This window comes from Patiria miniata, unplaced genomic scaffold (assembly GCF_015706575.1).
Source record: "Patiria miniata isolate m_02_andy unplaced genomic scaffold, ASM1570657v1 HiC_scaffold_17, whole genome shotgun sequence".
Taxonomy (NCBI): Eukaryota; Metazoa; Echinodermata; class Asteroidea; order Valvatida; family Asterinidae; genus Patiria; species Patiria miniata.
In genome coordinates this window covers 9,583,720-9,595,819 of record NW_024037055.1, presented here as the reverse complement: position 1 = coordinate 9,595,819, position 12,100 = coordinate 9,583,720, and the positions used below count along the sequence as shown (strand labels likewise).

At 39.2% G+C, this 12,100-nt stretch overlaps 1 protein-coding gene across 1 annotated transcript in view; it reads left to right on the top strand.

Annotated features, from left to right (window-relative positions):
• Window positions 1–250, top strand: part of LOC119724026 — a 108,063-nt gene extending 107,813 nt beyond the window's left edge. The window contains exon 132 of the mRNA XM_038194948.1: window positions 216–250. Coding sequence (XP_038050876.1) covers window positions 216–250 — 35 coding nt within the window. The remainder of the gene's footprint in view (window positions 1–215) is intronic.
• Window positions 251–12,100: the final 11,850 nt, after the last annotated feature.

Sequence of the window (12,100 nt, the reverse complement as noted above, 5' to 3'; positions counted from 1 at the left end):
TCAACAATTCGTTTGTACGTAGTTACCGGCTTTATAACAGAGCCTTATCATTTTCGACATGCACAATTAATTTCGTCAGACATTTAAGAGTTCTCCATTCATAATCAGTGTTAACTGACCATATTTAATGCACATTTAAGTTGTAATTAATCTGTTCACAAATCATTAAATGTCTGTTATTTTAATTGTTTCTGCATGTCTTTCTAATTCTTCAGGATCTCCAGCGGATGTTTGTGACACCGAGATGTAGTGATCAGCTCCACCGTGTCTATGTCTGCTTACCCTCGATACTAGAGATCAAGTACTGTAATACCAATGGTTAAAGTTAAATTTAAATTGTGATAAACATAACAAATGGACAAACTTTCAGATTAGACATTTTGTTTTTAATCTTCGATGAACCATCTCTGTAAAGATGTCAGCACAGTGGTGACATGTGAACCTTTTCTTAAGAAGGGTACATTGTGTTACGGGGTTTTCTTAAAGTAATAACAATAACAGGTACCTATGTAGCGCTTTTAAATAAGATCAAAGCTCTTTACATTACCATTTCATGTAAAAGGTGTTCAAGCAAAATTATTTCATTAGTTGATTATAATTTTTCTTGCAAAACGGATAGGAATGCCAGAGTATTTTGACGCCCCAAGACACAGGATAACAAATTTTAGTTGTAGCTGCTTTCACTGTGTAATTGTCTTTAAGAAAACTAAAAGTAAATTATCAGTGAAACATTACAAAAAAGAAATGGGCAAATTTGACATTTAACTTAAAAGCCACAGATCCTAAAATTGCCAGTGTTTTGTAACGTGAGAGTTTTTTCTGCATTGTACTTTGCACTTACAAGGAATGTACCTGTCATTTGCTAATAGATTAAGTTGAGCCAGAGACGTGACTGCAGAAATATTGCATAGTTAATCAATTGTAATGGCTTTATTTACCCAGATTCTATTTGCAAGCTCCTATAGGTTATGGACATTTTAAAATCTAAGAAGTTGATTCATTTTATGATGTTGCTCACAGAGACCATAGGGATGTGAATGACTTTTATTTGGGAATTTAAGTTTAAAAAGTAAGTAGGCGTTAAAACATATACATGACTTTGATGAATTTTAAAACGGCATGAAGTACTGTGATTGTAGGATGACTATCATCGCTATCTAAGAATAGTAAACTTATGTTACTCAGATAGTACCAAATGTATAACTCAGACTTTTAGATGCTTTTCCATTTCTTTCGAAAAAAAAAATAGCTAGCATTTAAAACTTTTGATCATGAAAATCGTGCGACCTTATACCATAGTTACTAAATGAAATACTTTTTATTTCTTCCGTTTGCCATTTGAAAGTGAATTTTACTCCTTTAGCACCTACATCAATAACATCAAATATGATATGTTTAAATGTGGAAAACAAGAAAAGCGCCTTACAGCACCACACTGATCTAACTATTGTTTTTATTCATTCTTTGAATGAAGGGATTAGAAAATTGAAGTCAGGTAAAAGGAAAAAGACAGGGATGAGTGTCGGAACAGAGTATTTTTTTCCATTATGTAAACGTTGGCATTTTCATTTTCTAAGGGAGCTAGAATGAATTATGCTGAGTATAATGGTGGGGTCTTCAGAAGACCAAACTTTTTACAACTGAAAACGCAGTGCTTAAAACACTTTGATACAACCGATATTTTTGAAATTTGAAACTCGTACTCAATCAAAAGGACTTATTTGGAGAAAATATTACAACGATTGTCGGAGGCTTCACAATTATGGAGTACATTACCGTGTTTATGAAGTGTTCCAACGTACCATACTCAGATTTTCCTAGAAATGATTAGAGTGGCAGGCGTGTTAGTCCCTATATACTCAGATTGATTCTTTTGTAAAATTTTGTGACAATCTTCAGAATATACGTAATCCCTTGCAAGCCAATACTTTGTGTTGTTTCTTCTAGAATCTACTGATCCAGCAGACCTGTTTTTTTTTTTAATTATCATCCATTTCATGATTTTATGTCTAGCAACTATACTTCTTTCATTTTGTTGCAAAGAACAATCTACATCTGTAGGATTCTGCAGAACAGAACAGAACAGAACAGGAACCTTATTGTTGTGATGTTGTCCAGCTTGAAAGTTCGAAATGTTTTGGCCTTAAGCGCAATTTTGACCTACGTCGAAACGTTTACCCCATCTTACCTGATTTCAAAACATTTAACGAACTTAAGGTTCATTAGCGTTGCTGAACAACCTCAGTATTGCCGATTCAACATACGGCTACACAGGTAAACTTTAAATCTTGGTATCTGCAATACTGTTATCACAGTAAAATATCACAGTAAAAATACTGTGGATTCAAAAGCATCAAATAAGCCGACGAACATTATCCTCTGCATGCGCTCACCGGTAGAATAGGACACTGACCCGAGTCCGGCAGGATCAGGGAAAGTCGTTCGTTTGATTAAGTTATGCGTAAGTAAATTTACACGCATTTGGGTATATTATTTGCATCACGTGATCCTCGTGTCTGCCCCAGTGTCAACCATCACTGCCTCAGCTCGCGAGCGGATCTCTGGTGCCTGGCGGTGGCGTATCCGGGCGATTTCGTGGCTAGCTAGATTGAAGATGGCGGGAACTTGAATACAAAGTGATTACATGGGATTTATGACACAAATATTCTCAATTATTTACGGTGTTCAATGAGATTGACACATTTTTGTGTGATAGTTCAAAGTCTATCTTCCGATTTCAACTTTCATAATCTTTTCCGATTACAATGATACGACTTAATTTACCAGATACGGAGACGACAGTGTGCCCAATGTGTTTTTACATTTTAAAAGTCCCTTTCCGCACCGCGCGCAACAACATTTGACCTTGACTTTCCCCCAGAATGCCTAGGTAAATACACCGCAGTGTTCGATTAGCCTCATTTCCTGTCTTCCCCGTGTGTAATCCCGTGTATAAACGGGGATGCTTATCGCACCCACTCTTGTTTTACTATACTTTCGAGGACAATGCTTTGTGTTTCCCTTTGTCCCTGTAATATAACACTCTCCCATAGACTAAGCGCACATACACTTACTACAGACGACCGTTTCCAACAAAAGACCAAACTTCCAAGGCCTAAGCTGACACGGAATATTGCAGTGTCACCAGAAGTTTCATCCATTTGATTAATCGACTAGATTGGCCTATCGTTAAGAATATAGTGAATTAATCGTTGCCGATCGACGAACATTTCCGTCAGTTTATAGCTTGTTTTCGATGCATTTTTTTTGGCAGTTCACAATATACCAGATGAAAAAAAAAATTTAGTAGTTGGTAATAAAGAACGTTTTTTATTTTAATTATAAAATAAAACACAGATACATGGCAACTGGAATGTAAAGGCCGATAAAGCTCATTTAAAAAAAATAAAAACATGAATGCAGTCTTAAGTCATTCTGAAAGCGTGATTTAAATAGCACTTTTTTACCCCTATGCAAGTGATGTCTATTTAAATACATTTTGTGGCAGTATTTCAAAATAATTTGAACAAAACAACATCGTCTTGATATTTTTGTGGATTCTGCACCCCCTTTTCCCACCCCTGCCGTGAAATGACCGATTTTGATACCTGGTTTTGCTTGGAATAGGGGGAGACTAACTTAAATATCTTCACCTTTTTTTTCAGGAAATACCTCCAATCAACTGTGTCTGCTCGAAAATACGTGCCAAGTGTTTCTAGATGAAGTCTCTGCTTTCAGATCTGATCTAACAAATGAGATCCTAATAAATATGACGCTTTTTCAACTATATCACTTATCCTCCGTGACGATTTCATTTGGTTCAGATCTAAGTCGTGTGATGCTCCATTTTCTAAATTAAAAATAGACTTTTACTTTGACATTTAGCGAGAACAATATTAATATATGCCCAAACTCGTTTTGCCACCACTCCATCATCAACAACACATTTTGTGACTTGATGCTCAAACTACGTTGGGGGAAAATAATTCAATCGCCTTGTATTGTTTCAAGCAGTTTAATTTTATGTTGATGAAATACCCCAAGAAAGTAGAAAGTATTCCGCCAAAACGGCTTTAAAAAAGCAATTCAAGCACAGCGGCCTAAAAGTAACATGCAGATGTGAATAATATGACCGACAACGGGTCACATATTTGTTTCCTGGATTATAAGCCTACCTTTCAACAGACCCAAATCATACAAAGAACCCCCGTTTAATCATAGCTGTTCATCAACCTAAACCAAAATGCGAACTATACTCAAAATAGACAGTAATAATATCGTCGAAGACACCGCGTTCGATTCGGCCTTTTTTTTTTGCTTTGAAAGAAACTAGGGACGTTTACGAAAATTCATTATTAAAAGAGTAAAGACGTTCGGAGAAGAATTGATGGTGTTCACTCGACGTTTCGGTCAGTACCTTTTGACCGTCGTCACGAGAATAACTCGTTCTAGTTCTCCGAACATGAAGGCTTTCTCTTTTAGGACTAGTCACAATGCTTTCATTTATACTGCCCACTATGCAACACCCTGAATATTATTGAGCAATGCATCTCGCAGTTACTATGATGTAGTTAATACATCAAAATTTCGTCATACCATTAGCCCAATAAAGACTTCAAAATGGATGTGATGAAACAAAAATGAATAAAAATGGATAAGTAATCTGTATGTCCCCCTTTATATATATAATTGTGTAATATGTATAAGACTTGCTCGTATATAAATTGGAAATATGATCTAGGAGAGTCAAGTCATTTTTCTTATTTTGGACAATATTTCTCTATATTTGCAAGTTTGGCAGAAACATTTATATTCATATTGAAGTAGAACTAATATGTTATGGTCAGGGTAATGCTTTTCCAGATGATGGCACAGGTCTCCTACAAGGTGAGGAGAGTTGAGCATATCCGTAATGACAGTTGGGCCACCCTGAGGAAAGTTGTGCCACTGTGAAAATGGTAAAAAGCAAAGCCATGCTCAGCTTGTTAAAGGGAATGTACAACATTTGCATTTGCTGCAATTTTCAGTATATGTTACATACAAAGCAAATATTGTTGCACTGACTTGTTTCACTTTTTGGGCTTGTAGATACTGAACTACCAAGATAACCAATCATGTTCTTGTAGTCTGGCTCCCTGACCCCACTTACAATGAAACGGAGCAGTTTATAGACTTTGGGGTCAGAGAATATGTGTAGTGTAGGCTTGTACTCCTTTAAAGGGATGACCAATTGCAACGAAAACGCGGAATAACTGAATTAAAAAAATTAGGAGCAGCGTCGGAAAAATACAATTTTTCTTGAAAATGTAGGCACATAAGGAGCCACGATTTTACAGGATGCTTTAGACTGTCAATCCCGCACAATCCAGTAAGAAATTTTGTGATAATGTGATAATTTCGTTTTTTTTTCATGTTTGCAAAAGTTGTATCTTCCCCTTAATGACCTGGGGCAAACTGTAGATGTGAAAGTCATGCGTGAGTCAAGGGTCAGTTTTTTCAAATGACATTTACACACAGAAAAATATATATGGGTAGGTCGTTTCTTATCCTAAACATCTATGACAAGTCCATGGCTGGTTAAAATATTGGTAACTGGGACACTAGTGTGCAACAAATCAAAGTATTAAGAGTCATTTCGTGTAAATACTTCATATATTAAGTGTCCATGCTCAAAATATTGAAAACCAAAATAGACTTTTTAAACCGATAATTTGCCCGTTGCCATGGTTACTGGCCATTATGTGTTTTGGCCATTTGGGGGCAATTTTGAGGCTGCAAAAATTCAAAAAAGGTCATCAAGCCAAACTGCGAGGTAATGTCACAAAAGTAACTATATCACGACAAAGTATCATCCTTACCCTTACAAGGAAAAAATAGAAACCCTTCTGAAAAATCTCCTTTATATTATTTTTAGGCCCTATAATACAGCATGTTTTTACAACTAGCAAACTTGCATATATTACCCCATTTTTATCCCTCCAAAATGGCACTTGCCAGGACACTCAGAATATTTTCCCTTCAGCTATGGTAAGAAAATTTTGGGTTAATGTATATCCATTGTGCTGTAGCGGTCCAAAAATGGTAAATTTAACAAAAACCTGAAAATATGTATTTTCAGTGTTTCCTTTGTTTTGAGTAATAACTTGTATAATTGGTATTGTTTATGAATCTAGCACATTTTCACAAACAGAATCAGACTGTGTATCATTTTTAGACCAGTGGATGAATAGGTCATGTATTCCCCCCTCACACCTTGCTAGGCCCCGCCCACTCCCCTGTGCCACAGAATTTTGAACTTGTATGTTGCATACCGAAACAAATGTAAATAAATAATATGCAAGTGAACACTTTAGAAATAACATAGACTTCCTTTTCACAGCCTTCATCATGTGAAGAGTAATAAGAACACATGTACACAATTTTGGAGTACTATTGGTTAGGCCCCGCCCACTCCCCTGTGCCACAGAATTTTGAACTTGTATGTTGCATACCGAAACAAATGTAAATAAATAATATGCAAGTGAACACTTTAGAAATAACATAGACTTCCTTTTCACAGCCTTCATCATGTGAAGAGTAATAAGAACACATGTACACAATTTTGGAGTACTATTGGTCCTGCTGATTTCACTGGTCTGTCTACTCATGTGATTGAGGGCACTGCAAGGGAGTTCTTGACAGATCTTGCGTTGGACTTTTGCAGTCTTCAGTCAGTGTTTCAGCATAAGACTGTAAGCAGCTACAACTCACACGACACACTCGATCGACTCCATTATGACTTGCATGACAGCTTTTGTGTGGTGCCCACCAGCTATTGTTCCCTCATGTGCATCTTCACCAAGCATCCTGTACCATGTGCATGCACAGTATGGCTGAACTATGAATAAGTCATCAGGACTTATAGGAAAAGTAAGTTTGGAAATGCCCCAGTGTCTTACTACCACAACTCAACAGCATCATTTCATATCTTATTAACTGTGTGCGGAGACATAGAAGATAACCCTGGGCCTGTGAAGGATCCCTGTGGTAGCTGCAGTCGTCCAGTGAAAAGTAATAAGAGATCTCTTCTCTGGGAAGACTGCAACAAAGTTTGGCATCAGAAATGCATCCCTGAAATGTCAATCACCCAGTACAATGAGTTAATATCTAGCACTGTGGACTGGTTCTGCCCATACTGTGTGTACAAGCTGCCATTTTCTCATGCTCTGACAGTTCATTCCATGAGGAGTTTGGCAGTAATCATGAGCTCAATTCTACATTGGGACCTGAAAATAATCTGAAGAACTATCCTTTGGACTTCCCTGCATCTTCGAAGACTTACATGAATTCCATCTCCGGTCTACTTCTCAATGTTCATAGTATCTGTAGTAAGCGACAGGACATGCAGTCATTTCTGGAGCTTCATCCTGTGGACATTGTCTGCATCACAGAGACATGGCTGTCAGCAAATAATGTCCTAAGTATACCTGGATATTTCACTATCCGACGTGACAGGATTAACCGAGGTGGTGGCATCATGGCAATAGTGAAGGATTCGCTGCTTCCGGCTCATCTCGACCACCTTAACCCCACTGACATCGAGATAACTTTCTTATCACTGACCCTTAGACACTCGAAATGGCTTGTTGGAATTGTGTACCGTCCCCCAAACTCTGATGTAACATTTTTCGATAAACTTCAAGATGTCTGTGACAACCTCCAATCAGATCTTCGTAACTTTGAAGGAATGATACTGCTAGGCGACTTCAATATAAACTGGTGTACTGAATCTCCCTCACTGACAAATTTGCAAGGAGTAATCAACTCAATAGCCTCATTCAACTGGTTGATGAAGTGACCCGGCCATCAAATAATTCTTCATCGTCTGGGACTATCATTGATCTTATTTTCACAAAACCGGCAGGAAAAATTCCGTTCAGTTGAAACAGTAGCAAATCCAGTCAGCAGCGATCACCGCGCAGTGTTTTTCTCATTTGTTGCTAATAGAACTCCCCCTGAATCCAAAGTCCTACGATCATTTATGTAATACAAGAAAGCAAACTTCTCACATTTAGAGACACTTTTACATCTTGCGCCATGGACTGCATTCATGCAGGACAGTGATCCCACGGAATCATGGGAGGGTTTCTTGGACATACTGGATGCAGCAATTCGAGACAGCATTCCCAGGAAGACATGCAACCGTCGCATATTCCCATGGACAACACCTGCACTGAAACACATCATCAAACAGAAACAAAAAGTCTTCGTCAAGGCCAAATCGAGCGGTGACAGCAGTGACTGGAGCAGGTATAAACTTATCTGTAATGAGGTGAAAAACAAAACTAAGAAGGAGTACTGGAAATACATGACTTGTTTGCCCTGCCGGACAACAAACGTAGCTTTTGGAGCTTTGTTAAGGACCAAAGGAAATCCAAATGTCCGCCTGCGTTCACGACAGCCGTGACACAGCTCCACAAGCTTGCCGATATTTGCCACGCATTCAACAAGTTCTTCACCTCTGTCCATACTCCAACAGGGGCTAGCTCCTGCAGAGACCCCACCATCTTGTGACTTCCAAATTCCAGAGATTCACCCCACGACAGTGAACCTTGGCTGGCTTGTTAAGTCGCTGTCCAACTTAAATCCTCAAAAGGCACCAGGTCACGACGCAATACCACCAAGAATTCTAAAAGCGACTGCATTATCAATTGCTCCGCCTCTGATGCGATTATTGAACTCACCCCTAGCTACTGGCGTTGTCCCAGCAGATTGGAAACTCTCACAAATAACTCCGGTCTTCAAGTCTGGCAGTCGTACCGATATCAAGAATTACCGTCCAGTAGCGTTGACATCAATCATCTGCAAGTTGTTGGAGAGGGCTGTTGCTGACAACATCAACGACCATGTAACATCACTCTGCTTCGGCAACCCCCCAGCAACATGGTTTCACTGCCTCCAAATCATGTGTCACCCAGCTTGCAAACACAATCCATGATTGGACAACTATCTTGGATAAACCGCATCCTCCTTGACTCGATTTCAGTAAGGCTTTTGATGTTATGCCTCACCATACGTTACTTTACAAACTTGCCAGCAACTTCAATATTCGTGGATCGACATGGACCTGGATAAAGTCCTTTCTAATAGGTCGTCAACAATTAACGAGTTGCGTATCGGGGATGCTTCTCTGAGTGGGCACCAGTTACTTCAGGTGTCCCTCAGGCAGTGTCCTTGGCCCCCTCCTGTTTAATCTATTTATTAATGACATTTCTCATGACTTATCCACAAACTTTGCACTCTTTGCGGATAAATCTACTCACCCCAAGATGAACTCTCCCTCCAGTCGGACCTAACTGCACTTAAACAATGGAGTAATCTCAATGGGATCAAGAAAACCAAGGTCATACACATATCCAGATCCCGGAAACCAGCAGTTCTTCCAAGTTACATTCTTTATGGTCAATCGCTCAATGTAACACCTTCATCCAAATATCTTGGGGTTATCATCAACGACTCACTGAACTGGAACCATCACGTCGATGCCACTGTCTCAAAGGCCAATAAGACATTAGGCTTTATCTGGCACATTGCGGGTGGTGCTTCGACCAAGGCCTTGGCATCCCTCTATCGCTCACGTGTCTTGCCTGTATTAGAATATGGGTTGCCAGCTTGGTCCCCATACACAGCATCCAATGCAGCCAAACTTGAGAGAGTCAGTACATCCGAGGTGCCCATGCATCCACCTGTATATCATAGCCTTTTTCACGAAAGAGGGGCCCATCCACCTCTATATCATTGTCAGTATCCACATCATAGGGACCCAACCCCTTCTATATCATTGCCTGTTTCCACATTCCACAACATAACCCCTTTATATCCCATATCATTTCATGAATCCACATCCTGATTCCCGACCCTTTTTACAGCATTGCCAGGGAGAGCTACCGCAGAAACCGACTATTCCCAACGACGCGTGGCACTTTAATGCGTACTAAGTTTTATGTGCATGTACCAGAACGGCCACACCGTGTATGCCGAGTATACTGGAACTTTTCAAAGTACATGTAGTCAAAAGGCGCACGGAGCCAAAGGAACATGCGAATCTACTTGTATAAAATTCGCTTCGGTTTTTATGTGAACATTTGTGTACGAACATCGAGGTTATGGATGAAATGTTTAACAAACAGTCATTGCCTCGCACTAAATCTATAAGTGACAACTAGTCCCATTTGTGCATTCTTTTATTTGAAATAGCCTATTGCCCCAACTCGGATGGACTCTTGTTGGATAGATAGGCTCTTTGTGACGGATGACGACAAAAAAAGGACTCCTTTGATGACGATTTAAGAACTGTTTTCCCTTGTATTGTACCAAAACCCAATAGCAAAATGTGTGACGGGTTTGTACACTCAAGTAGTTTGTTGATGCTATGCTAATGCGAATGCGAATGTGACTGCGGTTCAATCTGCAATTAATATAAAACCAAAAAATACAATAAGTCTCTAACATTATGTCAAAATGTACCTGCATATACATGAATCAATTACAATATGACTAAATGAATTAAACTGACTGATTTGATCCCCAAACTCATGAAATTGTGTCTAGCGTGAATTATTTTCTCAGTAAAAAATACATGTGTGTGTCCTAGTACATCAATGTTTACATTAAAATTAATATTCAAGTCTCCGAAATTAACCTTGGTTGACAGTAATCCATATAAACTGATGTGAGAATCATGTCACGTGCATTTAGTAAACATGTATAAAACGTGCATCGCTAATTCTAACCAAATTTTATCCCCAAAAGTTGACCCAAAAACTATATCTAATGACCGTAATTATTACCCCCTTTATACACATTATCTTTAACCCTTTATCTAAATCTCTAAACAATTATAAGTACTCACAACATTGGGCGTATCGAATATGATGCAAAATCAAAGGAACCTTTTGACGGATTTCTACAAACTTGACAAAAATATGTGACAATGCTGGCGCGCTGAGAGTGCCCTCTGTTGACCCAGAAAATTCTACGCCTATGACGTCACGAACGAACTGGAAAACTGTCCTACCCGCAACACTCTTAATTGAATTGGCCCTTAATTAGTGAGCGCAGAACCCTGCTAAAATAGGAATTTTCGCAGGCTGTCCGTTCTACTGCACATGGTGCTCAAATAATGCTATTACATTTGTTGTTACAGTATAGAAAATCGATCTAGCGACATGTCTGTTGGTCGGTGGATAGGCCCCGACAGAGAGAAACAAAAAGAAACCTGTTTGTTGGTCGGTGGATAGGCCCCGACAGAGAGAAACAAAAAGAAACCTGTTTGTTGGTCGGCGAATAGGCCCCGACAGAGAGAAACAAAAAGAAACCTGTTTGTTGGTCGGTGGATAGGCCCCGACAGAGAGAAACAAAAAGAAACCTGTTTGTTGGTCGGTGGATAGGCCCCGACAGAGAGAAACAAAAAGAAACCTGTTTGTTGGTCGGTGGATAGGCCCCGACAGAGAGAAACAAAAAGAAACCTGTTTGTTGGTCGGTGGATAGGCCCCGACAGAGAGAAACAAAGAAAGGCATGTTTGTTAATCGGTGGTTAGGCTCTGATTAATTATTTTTCCCGCCCTGCACACCCTGCCAAAAGGTTGCTTTGTTCGGACTCCGCTTTTTACGCTCGAATCTTTCCACCCCATATCTAAGACTACACCAATAGACTCTGGAGCCCGAACAAAGCAGCGGTGCAAACAGGTTACTGTTTAACTTAGTTGACTGCCAATCAGTAAAGGCCAACACAGTAGTGAACACTCGTCACCCGGATTGTCTCACATTTAATCACCACTATGCTAGAACTCAAACCCTGAAAAACACACCTCGTCATGACTTTCCCCGAATCTGGAGTAGTTTGCCATCACATATAAGGGACTCTCTATTAATTGATTCATTTACACTGTTTAACACAAGATTGGCCGCTCATTATTTTAAGTGTTAAAACCTTGAGCTGGAAATAGCCCCTCCCCCTTCAAAGTGTTGATCTCTTTTGATCTCCTTTAATCTTTTTAAAGTAATTACATGAGTGTAATTTTCCAACTGCAAACTGCCATCATTCTTTTATTTCATTGTT